Source organism: Mastomys coucha, unplaced genomic scaffold, assembly GCF_008632895.1.
Source record: "Mastomys coucha isolate ucsf_1 unplaced genomic scaffold, UCSF_Mcou_1 pScaffold6, whole genome shotgun sequence".
NCBI classification, from domain to species: Eukaryota; Metazoa; Chordata; class Mammalia; order Rodentia; family Muridae; genus Mastomys; species Mastomys coucha.
In genome coordinates, this window is record NW_022196912.1 from 77,035,865 (window position 1) to 77,055,489 (window position 19,625).

Here is a 19,625-nt window from a genome sequence, read left to right on the forward strand (position 1 = left end):
CCAGAACAATCAGACCCCTCCATGTGCAGTCCTTGGTTGGTGGTTGAGACCCTGGAAGCTCTGAGGGTGCTAGATAGTTCATATTGTTGTCTTAATGATATATTGCTATACTCATGGATAAGAGCATCAGTCAATCCTCATAAAACAGGCTTCTTCTTGCAGTACATGGTAATCAACAGAGAGACTTGTTGCAGAGAGTAAGAGACTTTAGAGCAATGAGTTCTAAGTGGAATGACTTCATCTCATACAGGCATTTATACAGAAAAAGAAGCCGTTAAGTCTTTTAAGAGCCAAGGTGTTAGGTAATATCTAGATACAACAAGACTGATACACATGTGTACCCTCAGAGACTGGGAAGCATGCACAGAATCTAGACAGGTTCCAATCGTCAAAACTGAGAAGGAGAAGAGGACAAAAAGCCCTATCTCTAACCAAGAAGTTATTTGCAATCGATACCTTTCAGAAAAGAAGCAAATTACTATTTTCCAAATAAATGTCACTAGGTATATTAAACACACTGTATAACAGGTCCCACTGTCAAGAATAGTTGGACAACTCAAAGCAGATTCCATATTATTGTCTGTTTGTTTAGTTTTTGCATTTTTGTCTTTTTTTGTGATTTGTTTGATTGGTTGATTTTTGTCTTTATCTAGAGAGAGAGGGAGTAAGAAAACACATGAAATTAGGAGGTTGGGAGGTAAGGAAGATCTGGTAGAAGTTGTGAAGGAACATGCAATTGAAATATGAGAAAAAACTTCATAGAAAGTGAATTCTCATTGAAGTAGTCACATATCAACAAGTCAGATAGAATATAAGAAATTCCACATAGTTATTTGACTTTTTGTGCTATCATCATCTCAAGATTCCTCATTTTCAAACAAACAAATCACCCCTTTGCATTGTGCTCAAGAAATAGTAATTATTGTTTTATTATTTTATTTTATACTTATCCAGTTTTTTAAAATGTACATTCACAAAAATTCATTTATACATATGTGTTATAATAAGATACATGTTCACATGAGTTATATATAAAAATATAACATAAAGTGATACTAAGAATCCAGTGACTTATTGAACTATCTAAACTTAAGTATCAAAGATAGGTTTAGTCAGAATTTCTCCTATTATACCTTTTGTCTTAATTGTATTTGTTATAATTAAATGCCAATTTTTTAAAGTTTTAAAGAGTTTGTTTAGCAACATGGGGATGTTTTATGGATTTTAACTAATAATATTTAATATGATAATGAGCTTTACTATTAAACTATTAAAGACCAGTTGATCATTATTATGTCATATTTCGACACCTGAGTGTGATAGATGTAATCAAAATGTCTTTGGTATGTGCTTTTATGGAAGGTGTGGTTTAAATTATTTGTGCTTGGTTAGGGAGAGCTGTCTCAGTAGTTATAGGTACTTGGTGCCCAATACCTATGACAGGCAGTTAGCTTCATTCTATAAGTATAGCATCAAGGAACGAATGCTCTTGACTGGCCTCCAAAGGAACCCACACATGCACATATGCAAAAATTAAAATAAGTAAATAAATTGTTTCTAGGTTCTCTATGAAAAAATAAGTAAACAGAAAATGAAAAATGCTCTTTGATTTATATAGTCCCTTGTGTTTCATTGAATAAAATATTCTTGACAGTACTTTAAACACTTCAATATCTCCTACAGCGAGTCATCAGAATCAGTGGACATTTCTGTTTGCCTCTGAGTACCAGCCTGAACAATCCTACACTAGCTGACGTACTAGAGCTCTCCTGAGGGCGAGCAGCTGCAGGGAAAAGCAGAAGTTTAACTCTGATATACTGGTTTCTCTACTAAATACATTATAATCTGTGTTGCTTGTAAAATCTGAATTTGTTTTGATATCCCACTCCAGTTGCCAAATAAACACTAGCTCTTGAGCATATGTTATATAACAGTCATAAGCAGAGAGTTGTATAAAAATCATTTTAGAATGTGTGTGGCAGTTGCTTCTTTGCTTATACATGAGTTGTTTTGTGTCTGAGAAGAGTTTTCTTGAAAGAACATGTAATTCAGAGATGTGCAGAAATTATCTAAAGTGTTACAACATTGTTCCAACTTGGAGTGCTACATCCCATCTAGAATTCTTAGTCAAACCTATTTGTGTAATTTACATTTTGCTATTTCTACCAAGCAAGAGACAGCTGTTTGTAAGTTTTATATGCCTAGATTAATCATTCATATGTTATTAATATTTATAGTTTTAAAAATCATTATTACAGTAAAGCATAATTACTCTTCAGTGGTTATCAGTGTAATGATAAAACTAATTATATATTAATCCTGGTTTAGATAAGGAGATAAAACCGTTGAGTTGCGTGATTCCTGGTCTTATATATTTTGAAATCTAAAGTTTTACCTTGTGCTACTCACATTGGAAAGCTCCTTAACACAACTCATTTTTATTAATAGTTAGAAATGTTAAACAGAAATTAAAGACTGTTTAAAGAGTTTTTTAATGTCTATTTGAAATTTACTCTAATTTTTAAGCAGTCAAAACTTCAGTGACATTTCTGTTATCTCTTGATACAGCTGTAAGTTATTCTATAAAATAGGAAGCAAATTTAAATTTAAACATAGTATAGAACTAAGGAAATATATCTCTTAAAATCATCATCACTCATTTCTTATTAAACTACAGTGTAGCATCGTATATACTCTTTGTCTTAGGGTTTGTGTTCCTGCATAACCAAAAAGCAAGTTGGGGAGGAAAAGTTTATTCAGCTTACATTTCACTCATTGCTGTCCCTCACCAAATGAAGTCAGGAATGGAACTCAAGCAGGTCAGGAAGTAGGAGCTGGTGCAGAAGCTATGTGGGTGTGTGGGGGGGGGAGGTGTTACTTATTGGTTTGCTCCCCTTGGCTTACTGAGCTTGGGTTTTATAGAACCCAAGACTATCAGCATAGGGATGGCACTACCCACAATGGATCCTCCCACCCTTGATCATTAATTGAGAAAATCCCTTAGAGCTGGATCTCATTCAGGCATTTTCTCAAGAGAGGCTCCTTTCTCTGTGATAACAACAACTTGTTTCAAGTTGACACACAAAACTAGTCAGTATATTTTTTCATCTATATGTTGCTCTAAAATAGTTATAATAATTGAATGGAGAGTTTCTATGTAGCTAATCCAAGATTCATAAATATCTCCACTAGCAACAGCTCCTTCACACACAGACTATATCTCCCTATATGATCCTATATAATTTAGTATATATTTAAATTGTGACTCTTGGCTATAATGATCTTCAGTTTGACCTAGAATAATTTTATGTTATTTTACATATAGTTTGTATCTAGAATATGATATTTTCTTTGGGCAGTTATCTCAGCACATTATATTTTATTATGAATTTGTGCTTTTAAGTTGGCATAGTTATTGTTATATAAGTCATTAAATTCCTTTATATTTTAAAGTCTTTGTAATTTGTCTTTGTATTTTCCTTAATGTTCTTAATTAAATTTTTGTTTTGCTTCAATTTTCACAATGGCAAGGTTATGTCAATTCTATAGTACTTTATAAAAACTTATTTTGGGACCTTGAATTTTTTTATCCAGTTTTTTCTAATTGAAAACTTGTTGATTCATGCTCTCATATAAATTATTTCTGTTTTCTCTTTAACTTTTTCCTTATGTAGATTTTACATTTCCTATTGAGATAATAGACTTTAATTACATTTCATCCCTGAGGTATATAACCTGCTTTATGTTATGAATCTAAGTGGACTATTTCTTTAAATCACAAGTGTTAATTACTTTATTTTTCTATAAATGACAAATTATGATGCTATTATCTCTAAGTATGATTTCTGCCTTTTGATAATCAGGAAGTAACTTTTAAAAATATTTATCCTATTCTTATATATTATAAAGGCATAAGATTCACACCCAGTACTCCATCCTATCTTCTGTTTTCCATTCATTCTCTAAAGACCCAAGTTTCTGACATTAGATGCATCTTTCTTCTCTTCTTCTCAAGAAAATATCTACTCTATAGTCTTACAGTGTTTGGTTTGTTGGTGAGAAATTTATTTGTTTCTGTGATGATTTTCTTTATGTTTATGTTTTATCAAAATATTACTATATCCAATTTAAAATGTTTCCCTTTAGCTTAGAACCGTTGGAAACACTTTCATTATCCCCCATCCCTTTTTCATGTAGATGGCTCAGTGAGTGGGTTAGTATTGCCATGTGTTTGCCTCATCTTACATCATAGTTTTTATTTCTAGAATGGCTTTTAAGATTTTTTTTTGTTTTCCTCTGATTATTAAGCCAGATTATGGTTTCTTCACGTTGAGCTCAGACAGATACAATTTAGAAATTGCATTCAGAAAATGGTTTCCCTGTATTTCTACAAGTGTGGTTTTGCCTTCCTATCATTTTCTGAACTTCAATTATATTTGTTTTTGTGTTCTTGGTATTGTTCCAACATATCACTAGACTTTTATTTACTTTTCTGGAAACCCTTTCATAATCCACCTTACAAGATGCTAGATCTCTGCCTCTGGTGTGGACTGTATACAAATCAATTCATTATATGACTACTCTCCTCCACTTGCCCACTCATGAACACCTGCTTTATTTTCCTCCTGTTGTCATTTTGGGTAATGTCTCCTAGAGAAATCATATCTCACTTTTTAAATTTACTACTTCACTTATCCGCATCATGCAAAATGACTTGGAGTATCTGAAGACTGGGTTTTAGTTTGTTTTGTTTATTATACATTTTGTTCCCCACTGAAGGTCTAGTTCAATACTACCAATCATTAAGAAAACAAGACATTACTAGTTGAGAATAGTAATTGTTATTCATTATATCAACATTTAATAATACATGAAACAATTGAATATTATGGTATAACATTTTCAGAAAAATATGTAATGCTTCTAGATAAATTTACATGTTTTATTCATATTCAATTAAAGTTGGGTGATATGCTACAGCATTTTTTCTATCTTGTTGTGTAAAATTTTATGTAAGTACATATATATGTGTGTGTGTGTATATATATATATATATATATGTATATACATATATACATATATATTAAGAATAAGATACAGCTTTTGGATGTGAGAGTTCAACAATATCCCTTTAAACTATTAGTTACAAACTATTCCAACAGCTAATATTCTTCTCCTACTTCTGAATCTGTTAAGTGAGTAAATATGTTCACAATGTTTGGAACTCACTTGTGTAAAAAGAGTTGTCTTAAATCATATTTCTTTTTCTTTTCTGAAATCCTAACTCTCTAATAACAAGAACAAATCTCTATTTTTGTGTGTGTGTGTGTGTGTGTGTGTGAATGTGTGTACTTAAATTACTTAAGGGACCTTGGACATATTTTAGAACGGCTCTTAATTTACCGAATGATATTGATCCTTTTTTAATGTCTTACAATTAATATTTCATCCTGTGAAGAGTTATATTATTCTTTCTTCATGTCTATCACAGATACTAGAGAAAGTATATTAATACTTATTTGATATATAAACCAGAACTACTCTTTCTATGTACCTATTTATATAAAATATCCTAGTTCAGATATGAAATATAGAATAATTGGATTTTAAACTCTCCTTTATATCTTTTTTTGCAGGCTCTTAATCCTGATCTACAATGGAAAAATTCCTTTTTTACCTGTTTCTCATTGGCATAGCTGTGCGAGCTCAGATCTGTCCCAAGCGTTGTGTCTGTCAGATTTTGTCTCCCAATCTTGCAACCCTTTGTGCCAAGAAAGGGCTTCTATTTGTTCCACCAAACATTGACAGAAGAACTGTGGAGCTACGGCTGGCAGACAATTTTGTTACAAATATAAAAAGGAAAGATTTTGCCAACATGACCAGCTTGGTGGACCTGACTCTATCCAGGAATACAATAAGTTTTATTACACCCCATGCTTTTGCTGATCTACGAAATTTGAGAGCATTGCATTTGAATAGCAACAGATTGACTAAAATTACAAATGATATGTTCAGTGGGCTTTCCAATCTCCACCATTTGATATTGAACAACAATCAGCTGACTTTAATTTCTTCCACAGCATTCGACGATGTTTTTGCCCTTGAGGAGCTGGACCTGTCCTATAATAATCTAGAAACGATTCCCTGGGATGCTGTCGAGAAGATGGTGAGCTTGCACACCCTTAGTTTGGATCACAATATGATTGACAACATTCCTAAGGGAACTTTCTCCCACTTGCACAAGATGACTCGGCTAGATGTAACATCAAATAAACTGCAAAAGCTGCCTCCTGACCCTCTCTTTCAGCGAGCCCAGGTGCTGGCCACCTCAGGAATCATAAGCCCATCGACTTTTGCATTGAGTTTTGGTGGAAACCCCTTGCATTGCAATTGTGAGTTGCTGTGGCTGAGGCGATTGTCAAGAGAAGATGACCTTGAGACGTGCGCTTCTCCTGCACTCTTAACTGGTCGTTATTTTTGGTCAATTCCTGAGGAAGAGTTTTTGTGTGAGCCTCCGCTAATCACTCGTCATACACATGAGATGAGAGTCTTGGAGGGTCAAAGGGCAACACTGAGGTGTAAAGCTAGAGGAGACCCTGAACCTGCCATTCATTGGATTTCTCCTGAAGGGAAGCTGATTTCAAATGCAACAAGATCTCTGGTGTATGATAATGGAACACTTGACATCCTTATAACAACTGTAAAAGATACAGGGGCTTTTACCTGTATTGCTTCCAATCCTGCAGGGGAAGCAACACAAACTGTGGATCTTCACATAATTAAACTCCCTCACTTACTAAACAGCACCAATCATATCCATGAGCCTGATCCTGGTTCTTCAGATATCTCTACATCCACTAAGTCTGGTTCGAATGCTAGCAGTAGTAATGGTGATACAAAAATAAGTCAAGATAAAATTGTGGTGGCAGAAGCAACTTCGTCAACAGCACTACTTAAATTTAATTTTCAAAGAAATATTCCCGGAATCCGTATGTTTCAAATTCAGTACAATGGTACTTATGATGACACCCTTGTTTACAGGTAAGAAAAATTCAGGCATAATGGATCTTTGCTGACCATTATAGTGCAGGATGTGTAAAGCACTATTACTTTGTATTGTTTCTAAATTGACACTGCTACACTGTGCTGTAAATGTAGCAATCCAACCTTATAGTGGATAATGTAATATATGAAGTGATAAGTCTATATGGGGAAGGAGTTTGAATGGCTTTGTTTTCAAATAGTACACAATTATACTTAATACTTTGCCTATTTTTTTTATCTCATATGAGGGATGTGACTATCATACAAGACAGATATACTTTAAATTTTCAAAAACATACCAGAATTTACACATCCACATGAGTGTTCTTTCCTTCAAGGAAGTCACGTTGGGAGGCTATCCCATTACCCCAAAGATGCAGCCATTGCTCAAAGCAGTTTTGGAGCTATCTTTAGAACCTTCGGCATACTATTTTGAATATCCTCAGTGGTGGCAAATCTTCATCTTTGAGGGTGAGTTTCAATTTTGGAAACAAGCCTTTTGGAGTCAAGTCTTGTGAATAAGGTGGGTGACCAAATGGGTATTGCCACTTTTGGGTGAAAAAATAGGATGTAACTATAAAGTAATGAGACTGATTCTTTGAGTGACTGAGTTATGTGTGTGTATGCTATTTCATGTGCATGGGTTCTTAAGATACTTCCAAAGAGGCTGAACATCATATTTTGAGCAGAGAAAGTATCACTGGGGTCATGTATGCAAATACTGGGATGGGACAGTGATAAAGAACTTGCATTTCCTAATGAATTTCTGGTATGTTTTTCTAAAGTTCAGCCTCATTGATTTATAGTCACATCTTGTCCAATTTCAGTTGGAAATTCACAATTTTTATTCCATATAATTTTACACATGACATATTATTATTACCCCTAGGAAATGATGTAAAGTCTTTGAAAAATATAACTTTTCAGGTCAGTTTAGTTCTTATATACAGAAGCTAAATCCTTAGAAATAATTTGTGTTTCATTCATGTATGGAAATGAGATGAATTTCTTAAAATAAATGTGCACTAGTGGGAAAAATAAAAAAAAAAGTATCTTAGCTAGCTATGTAATCAATCCTGGACCAGGTTCTACCTGATTGAGTTTTAATTTCCTCATCTTTAAAAAGAGAACAATTAGGCTAAGTGGTTTCTAATATCCCTCTCATCAGTAAATGGATCCGGTGGCACACTATGACATATGAGTATTAGCAAAATGTAGTTTACGCCTGTCTCGCAGGCTCTCCACACTTTCCACAGATGATATTCAACTGCTGGTCAATAAGAGATGCTGGCCTTACCACACTTTCCTGTATTGCCCATACATTATAGGAGTTAACTCTGTGATAAGCCACATTTTCTTGGCAAATCCCAAAGAAAAAAATTCTTTGTGGTTCTGAGAACCTTGCTGAATTCCTGACCACAGTGGTTGTCATATTCAAAACATCAATATCCATTCCATTGCATTTTATAAAGTTTATACATTGATATCACACATTTACAATACATTCACTAACTGGCAGCATTAATTTTGGTTGTGAATACATGCTCTTGTAAATTTCCTGGTGCTTTCAGGGCACACTGTGTATTTTGTGTCTCATTTTAGTTTTACCATGGTTTGAAATATTTATAATTCATTTTCAGAAAAAATTATAGTCTTACTGTTTTCTTCCAAAACAATTATACTTTAAATTGCATTTGGTTACATCTTAGAAAAAAGTTAGCAGTAAATGGGAACACAGAAAACTCATTTCTGTAGAATGGATCCAGAGATTTCTCTAAACTTAAAAACAAAAAGGTGTCTTGATGGAGATACATATGCTGTTTCCTTGAACTCATACTCTTACCAAATGGTTTGTGTCCTGGTTATTGCTCACATGTGCACATCACACTCATTAAAACATACTGAAAAATGAGGCAAAAGAAATCACAATGTCTGTAAGTAAAATCTGTTCATCCTTGTAACAGTAGAAGTCATTAAAGATAGCCTTAGCAGGTTCCATTCCATAGCAGCTTATTACTGATTTGGAAAGCAAATGCTCTGAATCGCAGTTCCATTCTGGTTGCTAATGTGATTGTCAGTGTTTTCTCTCTTTTCAAATTGCCTTTCAGCCATAGAGGTGTTGTAAGTGCTAAATGGATTTGTTTAGTAGTCAGATAATGTCACAGTCACACCTTTCAAAAGCAATTTGTCATAAATGATTTTTTAGCAATGGCTTTTATTAGGAGTTCTGCTTTGCCAACCATTGTAATTAGTAAGCTTGTCACGGCAGGGTGCAGGCACCATTAATATAATGCGAACTGTAACAATGAGCTTTCGGCTATTCTAACTGGGTAAATATAAAGATCAGTTCACATCTCCATATTTCATATCTGCTGTAAATGTGCTTATCTTAATGAGTATTGAAGGAGACAGAGCTAAAGCCACAATGACTTTGCGTATATATGTTGTTTTGTTGCTAATACTAACACCTATCCCATTGTCCCTCAGAATGATACCTCCTACGAGCAAAACATTTCTGGTCAATAATCTGGCTTCTGGAACTATGTATGACTTGTGTGTCTTGGCCATATATGATGATGGCATCACTTCCCTCACTGCCACAAGAGTCGTGGGTTGCATCCAGTTTACTACGGAACAGGATTATGTCCGTTGCCACTTTATGCAGTCCCAGTTTTTGGGTGGCACCATGATTATTATCATTGGTGGAATCATTGTTGCATCCGTGTTGGTTTTCATCATCATACTAATGATCCGGTATAAGGTTTGTAACAATAATGGGCAACACAAGGTCACGAAGGTTAGCAACGTTTATTCTCAGACTAATGGGGCTCAGATGCAAGGCTGCAGTGTCACGCTGCCCCAGTCCATGTCCAAACAAGCCATGGGCCATGAAGAGAATGCCCAGTGCTGTAAAGTTGCCAGTGACAATGCGATTCAGTCTTCAGAAACTTGTTCGAGTCAGGACTCTTCTACCACTACCTCTGCTTTGCCTCCTACCTGGACTTCAAGTGCGCCTGTGTCTCAAAAGCAGAAAAGAAAGACTGGCACGAAGCCAAGTGCTGAGCCGCAGAGTGAAGCTGTCACAAATGTTGAGTCCCAAAACACTAACAGGAACAACTCAACTGCCTTGCAGTTAGCTAGCTGCCCTCCTGATTCTGTTACAGAGGGGCCCACATCTCAAAGAGCACATACCAAGCCAAGTAAGTTTCTCACTGTGCCTGCTGAGGGAGCTAGAGCCAGATACAGGTCCTCCTTCAGTGGAGGTTTAAAGTACTGTTCTCATTATGATAATTCACAGAAGTCATGGGAGCTGTCTCTTAAGAGAAGCATGTCTATGAATGCAATGTGGACTTAGTACTATGTTTCTGATTTTTGCTATGGAAAGGGAACTGTTTTAAATGTGGAGTGTTTATAAGAAACCTTTGTGTCATCTATTTTTTTTCTTTTGAAAAATCACAGCGAAAATGTACACAAGAAATTGAAATTTGAAATTCTTCTCTTGTGTCTGATACTTTCACTTCAGGGTTTTAGAAACCTTTTAAGGAAGAGATAAGAATATAGTACCTTCATATACATGCATGAAGGTTACATAAATAAAATGGCAAGCTTAGGAGAGCAAGAGATTGCAACAGTGCCTTCTCCTTCCCTAAAGGCTAATATACAAGCCCTGTGACAGTCAATCATATTTTAAAAAACATGGTGCTCACAGGGCCAAGAGATTTCTCATCCTGTAAAGTCACCAAGCCTGCCTGCCAAGCGTGACCATTTAGTGAATGGGAACAAATAGGGGAAAGAGAAGATGAGCGTCCACAAATTGTCCTCTGACAGCCATGCTAGATCCAGACCACCATTTACAAAAAATAAACAACAGTTTCTTAAGTAAAATCCTATCACATAAAAATTAGACTTTTGTAATTGAAATAGAAACCTGTTTATGAATACTTGAAAAGTTTCAGTTAAGGCACTATATTACTTTCAGTGGAAATTATATTGTAAAGAACAGTGTAATATTTCAATTTATTATTCAAATTAAGCATTCCCAGGAAAGCTAAAAGTAAGCAATCCTCTAAAGAACAGTCTTGGTTCAGGTGTCGAAATCCGTCAGAGCTGCTTTTCTCTCATAATTCAGATTCTTCAATGGAAAATAAAATAAAAGGAAATTTACTTTACATTTATCATATAAGCTAATCCATAGAAATATAAAGGTGATCACAATTATTCTGAAACACGACTATTGAATGAATGTGTTCGACATCTTTTTAGTAGAAGGTAAAGGATCAGATAAAAATATAAGCCTGCCTATAGGTGTTTGCATTTATCAACAAGAAAATAAAAACTTCTAAAGGAGGACTCATCCCATTAACAAACAGTAGAAAATCATTGCTTTTTAACCAGAGTTTCTTTTTTTCTCTTATTTGCTATATATGTGCTGCTAAATGTTTGCCTTTTAAAGTAAATGCATTTTTTTAAAACAAAAGACTGTGGTAAATGTAATCACTATTTTTATGAAGTATGTAAACATTAGTTGTATGTTTCCTTGATAAAACATTCTTGGAGATTCACTGAAGCCATGACTTATAGATATATATACCTGACTCATAGATATATATACCTAATTTGAGTTATTAAATGATACACATGGTTCTATATTTTCTTTCTAATTTTACTTTCATGTTGCTGTTAGGCTATGTCTTATGTAAAATCTTAGACACTCAACTCAGCAAAGACACAGGTGTCCCAAGCTGACTTCAAAACCTCTCTGTAGTTAAGATTGCCTTCGAGGTCCACTTACACACATGCTTTTCCTGGCCAGGTGATGAGATTACAGGGGTGCACCCCTGCATCTGCCTCAAAACAGTAGTGTACTAACTCACATCACTCAAACGTTACTTAAAGCTAAACTTCAGATTCTCAAATCCTTAGCTTCACTTTTACCTCTGTGTACATACAAAATAAGTCAATTAATTTAAAATTGAAAGAGGTACATCTTATCACATATGCTTCCTCTAGATACTACTAAATAAGAAGTCAGATTGAATATGACTTTAGTGCCAGACCTTATAAACTGATTTCAGAGCTTGAAGAGCAGGCTCGCTTGTGTTTTCCGAATCCCATCTCTGCCTTGCTTCTTTTCTGAGGATTTGCTTTTCATTGAGCAAAGGCTAGTCTTCCTCCACTGCTCCTATAGATATAGTCACCTGTGTGGTCATAGATCATGAAAAGAAAGTACCTCTCAAGACAGAGTGACTTTCAACACTGCTATGGTAACAATGCCTAATTCAAACTATTTTGAATTCACAACTGATCAAATTATTTCTAAGGAAGTATATAATGGCATCCACATGTTAATCCTCCCATTACCAATTTCTTACCACACCTCGAATGGGCAAAAGTTTTCTAGTCTTCACAAAGACATGCTTATGGAGGACAAGAAGACCTGGAGGCCAGAGTAGACGGCCCTGCATGCCTGCTGGAAACTACGGCCAAACTCCAATCTTACAATAGCTTTGTTTTTAGAAATGATACCCTGCTTATGCATCTTTTGAAATATATATTGATATATTTCATTTCTCGTAGACATTTGAAAAATTCTTAATGTTGAACCATTTGAAATTTGACTAAAGTTATTAAAATAATTAATGTTTTTTAGTATTTTCATAAGACTTTTCATGCTTGGATCCTTGTCTCTTAACATAAATATCTAAGCCTGTTTTAATTTTTGGAAGAGTTTAAATTTCAAGAGATCAACAAAAAACTAGCATATCAAGAAAGTCATCTGATGTTCATTTGTATAAGATGCCATCATATGATTGCTTATGCAGAAAATTAATGTTATTTATTATAATGTCTGATGCAGAATAAATGCCTAGTCGACTGAATGTGTAAATGGATAGATTAATGCATGAGTAGCTCTAGGGATGGTGGAATTATCATTGCAATTATGCATGGATCTGACTAATTAAGATCATGATGATTGTAGTCTAGAAACTATGTTTCTACAGACATCAGAGATTCCATATTCTCCTTGTTTTTCATTTGACATATAGTATAGTCCTTACCTAACCTGCCATATATATGTGGTATTCTTCATTATTTTTTACTATAGACAGGATGGATATATGATTTTTATTACCCTGTCTTCATTATTTCACTTTAATTTTAGCCCTAGAACATTTTCAGGTTGTTATAAACAAAAAATATGAAATCTTTGTTACTAAAGTAGATTTAAAAAAATTTCTTACTCTGAATGTTTATATAAAAGATTATTGATCCCTCTCTAAAACGCGTTGGTTCTTTTGGATAATTGTTTTTGATTTAGAAATTCTATACAATAATTCATGTAATGGCATAAAGGAAGAAAACAGAGTTCAAAGTTTTCTCAGTATTCTAGGAAAGAGCAGTTTGCTTGATGACTATTATATTTGGGACCTCCATCTTGATTAATATATAAATGTGTGCTACAAAACTGTGAAATTCAGATGTCTGAATCAGTAGCCATAACAGTGTCTAGTTTATTTCCTATAGAATGCTCCCCAAAACTACAGGACTCAAAGAGTTCTTACTAGCTGATGCATTAAACCAGCTGATTTTACCTACTTCTAAGATATACTTTGATAGTCTTAAAATATAATTTTGAAATATTCTATGTTATCTATTGACACACAAATACATTCAGTAAAATATTTGTATTTTCTTTGAAATACACTTTCAAATTTTAATTCAGTCCATTTTCCCTTTCAGTTGTAAGCACTCATAAACTGATTGCTGTCAATATAATTTCATTTGTTTTACTTGATTTAATTGCAGAAATGTAACCTTTACTTAGAAATTTTAAAAAAATCAGAAAATTGTAAGTAATTAATTTAATTATTTCCTGTTTTCCAAATTTTAGTGTTCCCTTTCTGCTTATGATCAGGTATAAACTTAAGAAAACTTTCTTTAAGTGCAAATATTTAAATTTTGTAGACATTTTGTATTTGTCTTGTAAATGAAATTGTATATTGTTTTTCAAAGAAGGAAGCAAACAAGAGTTTGTTGTTTTCGTGGCCTCAATAATTTACAAGTGCTGTTTATAATGCTAAGTCAAGCAGGGACATTCAAGTCACACAGAGAGGATTATTTCTCTTCCTCAGACTGCTCATTGTCATGAGAGCAGCCCTTAGAATTGAATGCTTCTGTGTGACCCTGGGAAACTGGTGTAAAGACTTCAGTAGAGCTGTGGGTTGGATGGGAAAGTACAATGATTTTCTTCTTAGTAGTTAATATTAATATTATAGTAGCAATAATAACAGTAATAATAGTAATAATAATAATAGAAATAATATTTAAATACCTTATAATGCAAGAGGAAATGTCATAGAATGTCTTTTATGGGTATGAAATATGTAATTAGGGACCTGGAGATACAGCTTAAGCGAACTTAGTGTTGTGGAGGACCTAGTTTCAGTTCCTAATAAACACATGATTGTTTATAACTTTCTATATTTCCAGTTAAGGAGGGCTGGGGACCCAATGTCTCTTCTGACTTCTTTAGTGTCCTAAATGCATATGGTGCAATCATTTCCCACATGTGTACACATATATACATAAAAGAAAAAAGCATATATTTCTAAAATGAAAAGCAATATTAAAATTCATAATAGAAAAAGAAAATCTTTCATTAAAATCAACAAGATTTTATGTCACTCTTAAAGACCATTTTTTCAGAATGACCAAATTCTAGACCCAAAAACTAAAAAAGTGAACAAGGAAGTTCCCTCAGCCATGATATCATAAGCACTATGAGTTTTGTTTCTTTCCATTGTTTTTAAGAGGAAAACTGCTTTTAGCAGAACATAAATCTACTCAAAAAGTTTCATTAATATGTTTTCATGATTCAGCTACCCCAGCAATGTGGTTTCATTATAAGTGGGACAGAAATTACCAGTTTATAACTGCAAGTGTATTAAAGTATTGCATTATCTCATGGTGATAATATAAATTCATTTGAAAAGTTATTAAAATTTACAACTAGTCATTATTACAAAGCAAGTGGTAAGAAATTGTTATGGCTGTGCTCAGCTGTTTCAGGCCATATTAAATAGCTAAAGGAAATACTGAATATATATCAATATTCTGTATCTGCACAGATCAATTTATAGATAGATATACATCTATACATACACTGATTTCTAGGAGAAATTAGCTAAAATCATACAATAAAAGTTAATGTTTGCAATTAGTTAAATATAATAAGTTTCAAAGGACTATCAATGTTTCCAAACTATGTGTACCATTTTTAAGACCAGAGCTGAAATGCATACTTTCTAATACACATTAATCATCTTAGCTTTCTAATTATTTACTTCCTCCTTTCATCTTTCTTCCAAAATGGTAAATATTATAGTTACAAATGTTAAAATATATACATATGTTCATATACATATGCATATACATGAACCTGTGGTTATTGTTTTCATTGTGGTTATGCACCTTATCTCATTTAACACATACATTATGCAGTTGATGTGATTTTGCTGCATATCATACAAGTAAATGAATACCAAAATATTAGAATAAATTGAAATTATGAAGTACAGTTTCACTCAACCATGTTCAGATGGCCTAACTATTTTCTCTCTATAACACTTATGAAAATACTAACCTTCAGGGTCTATTTTAAATTCAAATAAATGTTTGTGCTCAATGAGTTCATATACAAAAACAAACTAATATTTCACCTTTCTTTGACATATTTTATAAAATTTGGCAACTATCCTTGAAGACCTTTAACCCTTTCCAGTTTGAAATAGTTAATAGTAATTTCATATGAAGACATTCTACAAAGAAATGGAATATGTCCAACCAGGATTGTATCATGATATTGAGCATTTATAGATAAATGGTATATATGGATGAAAATTTAGGTAGGATCTTATTTGTACTTTCTTACTTAGAAATAGATGACATAAGAGTATTTGTAGACTAGTTATTAACTGATGGTTAATACTCTTTTTATATTTCTGTGGTAAGTATGGATGAAATCTTTTATCTTCTTAGAGCTTTGTAGTTTCCATGTTTTTCATGGAGAGCTCTGCAATTAAAATGCTACTTCTGGGATGAATAGAAATAGAAAACTGCCTGTCTCATTGAACTACATTGATTCTACATTAGCAGACATATATTAATAATATATATATATGCACATTAAAATTAAACTTATACTAGTAAATATATAAAATAGCTACAGAAAACTATAAAATTGCAAAGCTAGTTGTTATTATACAAGTAATCGTTCAATTCAGCAATCATAAAGTGAGTGGGGTGCTAGGAGCCGATCTTAAAGAACTAAACAAGTAAAGAACTGATTATGACCTTAAAAATCTCCTTCCCAGATGCTTTGCTGACTAATGTTGAACAGAATGTCCAGGAAACACAGGTGAGAAGCTTACTAACAGCTATTTACTTCAAAAACCACAGAGATTTGCTATTGTATGTATGAAAGTTTAATTACGGATATGCTAGTGCCTTGATTTGAGATTGTCCATTAAATTCGAGTACTTAGCAATATAAACCGCTATTTACTTGGGTTCAAAATGTGTCTGGACCAACTGCAGATGAACATAAATGTTGTTGGGATCAAAGGTAATTCGGATTCTGCCACTACTCTGACCCTGGAGCAACTCTTCTGTACCCACAGATATCTTTGTATGAATATACTGACCCATGCCTGATACTTGTCTTTGTCAGGACATATTCAGCCATGCCTCTCATTCCTGTCCTACTGTCCTACTGTGAGTTGAGATAACACATTTTGCCTGGTTGAAAAAGCTATTTTCCTTACACTGCTGTGCAAAGTGAATGAGGTCGTTTTACAGTCAAGGTCACCAGAGCCTTATTGTACGCCTTGTTTTGGTCAGTTATCAATTATTATTCTTGAGAGCTGTTCCTTTTTTTTTATTTGTAATTCTCAAGTAAGAATTTGATTTCTTCATTTTAATTGGATCAGAAAATATGTTCCTAGAATGGAAGGACACTGAAGCAATCTGTCCAAACAGCTGGAAGTTTCAGCCATTTGTTTGAGGTTTTAAACAGGGGAGAAATCTTTTAAAAATTTGAAAAAAAAATGCATGTTTTCAATATCAAAGGTATTTTTAACCTCATATATATGTATACACACATATATATTAATTTGCTCAATGTGTCATATTTACTAGTGAATTCCATCTCTAAAGAGGACCATTTTTATGTATCATTTCTTTCCTAACACCATTCTTGAATTTCTTTTTTCTCCCAGTATTTTATTTTTATTCACTTTTCATCCCGATCACAGCCTCCTTCCCTCCTCTCCTCCCAGTCCCACCCTTACAATTCTCTCCTTCTATTGTCCCTTCACCTTTTCCTCAAAGTAGGGGTGCCCCACCATGTAATATTAAGTTCCAGCACGACTAGGTTAAGTCCTCTCTACTGAGGCCCAACCTGGCAGTCCAGGTAGAGTGAAGGGGTTCTAGTGGCAAGTAATAGAAACCGAGGCAGGCTCTGCTCTACTTCTTAGGGGACCCATATGAAGACCTAGCTGTACATTTGTTGCAAATGTGTAGGGGTTCTAGTTCCACCCCCTGCATGCTCTTCAGTCTCTGTGAGCTCCATGAGCCCAGGTTGGTTTACTCTGTACATTTTCTGGTGTTGTCCTGACCCCCTCCATCTTGCTCACTTCTATCCCTCACTCTTTCACAAAACTCCCTGAACTCTGCCTCATGTTTGGCTGTGGGTAACCCAGAGCCAGAAAGACACAAATGGGTATTCTTGAGTTTCTTAAGGGAGAGATGGGTCAGTAAAAACCAAGAACTTCAGCAAGTCCCGGTGCATTAGCCAGAGATGGCCTGCAGAGAGTGCTTCGCCTCTCCATATCATTTCACTCAGTTTAACTTTCCCTCTGTCCTTTCTCTCTCTCGCTCTTTTAAATTTTATTTTATTTTTTTAATTTATTCTTTAATCTTACTTTACTCTCCAGACTTTATCCCCCTCCCAGTACACCTTCAGACTGTTCTACTTCCCACACCTCCTCCCCCATCTCCAAGAGAATGTCCCAATACAACTGTCACTTCACCAGACCTCCCCACTCCCTGGGGCCTCAAGTCACTGGAGGGTTAAGTGCATCTTCTCTAACTGAGTCCAGACCTAGAAGTCGTCTGCTGTATATGGGTTGGGGTCCTCATATCAGCTGGTGTATGCTGCCTGGTTGGTGCTGCCTCAGGATCTCAGAGATCTTGAGGGTTCAAGTAAATTGAGACTGCTGGTCTTCCTCTAAGGTCACCTTCCTCCTCAGCTTCTTCCAGCTTTTCCTTAATTCAACCACAGTGGTCACCAAGTTCTGTTGGTTGGTTGGGTGTAAATATCTGCATCTGACTCTTTCAGCTGCTTGTTGTGCTTTCTAGAGGGCAGACATGATAGACCTGTTTGTAAGCATACCATAACATCAGTAATAATGTCAAGCCTTGTGGCCTCCCCCTGAGCTGGAACCCAATTCGAGCTTCTCACTGGACCTCCTTTTCCTCAGGCTCTTCTCCATTTTTGACCCTGCAGTTTTTTCAGACAAGACCAATTCTAGGTCAAAGTTTTTGACTGTGGGATGGCAACTCCAATCTTCTACATGGTCCCCTGTATTTCTACTACTAGATGTATAACGTAGAATTTCCCTCTACCCACTGTAGGGCATTTCATTTAAGGTTCCTCTCTTTGATACCTGAGAGTCTGTCAACTTCCAGGTCTCTGGTACATTCTAGAGGGTTGCCTCACCTCCTAAATCCTGAGGTTACCTGTATCCATTCTTCCTGCTGGCCCTCAGAGCTTCAGTCCTTGTTCTCCACACCTGATCATGTTCCCCTCTTCCCCTTCCTGTCCCCTTTTTCCCACCCAGGTCCCTCCCGGCCTCCCCTCTACTGTGATTGCTTTCTTCTCCCTCCTAAGTGGGATTGAGGCATCCTTACTTAGCCTCTTTAACTTGTTAGCCTTCTTGAGTTCTGTAGATTATATCCTAGGCATTCTCTACATGTTTTGGCCAATATCCATTTATTAGTGAGTATATACCATGCATGTCCTTTTTGGTTTGAGTTATGTCACTCAGGATGATATTTTCTAGTTCCATCCATTTGCCTACAAAACTCAGGATGTCCTCATTCTTAATTGCTAAGTATATTCCATTGTGTAAACAAACCACATTTTCTATATCCATCCTTCTGTTGTGGTACATCTGGATTGTTTCCCGCTTCTGGCTGTCACAAACAAGGCTGCTATAAAAAGCCTTGTGTAACATGTGCCCTGTGGCATGGTGAAGCATCTTTTGGGTATATGCCCAAGATTGATATAGCTGGGTCTTCAGGTAGATCTATTTCCAATTTTCTGAAGAACATCCAGATTGAGTTCCAGAGTGGTCGTACCAACTTGCAATCCCACCAGCGATGGAGGAGTGATCCTTTTTTTCCACATCCTCGCCAACGTGTGCTGTTGCCTGAGTTTTTTATTTTAGCCATATTGATTGTTGTAAGGTAGAATCTCAGTGTCATTTTGATAAGCATTTTCTTGATGACAAAGTACTTTGA

The 19,625-nt window shown here is 35.0% G+C and overlaps 1 protein-coding gene across 7 annotated transcripts in view; it reads left to right on the forward strand.

Moving 5' to 3' along the window:
• The window catches only part of Lrfn5 (leucine rich repeat and fibronectin type III domain containing 5), a 297,221-nt gene that overhangs the window by 271,699 nt on the left and 5,897 nt on the right, over nt 1-19,625 (forward strand). For 4 of the 7 annotated variants that reach the window (XM_031357359.1, XM_031357357.1, XM_031357360.1 and 1 more), the window contains 2 exons: nt 5,637-7,041; nt 9,532-10,483. In XM_031357359.1, coding sequence (XP_031213219.1) covers nt 5,657-7,041; nt 9,532-10,399 — 2,253 coding nt within the window. In that variant the 5' untranslated portion in view covers nt 5,637-5,656 and the 3' untranslated portion in view covers nt 10,400-10,483. Of the gene's footprint in view, nt 1-5,636; nt 7,042-7,382; nt 7,650-9,531; nt 10,484-16,418; nt 16,463-19,625 lie in introns of those variants that run through there. The other 3 variants (XM_031357361.1, XM_031357364.1, XM_031357363.1) reach the window with 3 other exon arrangements.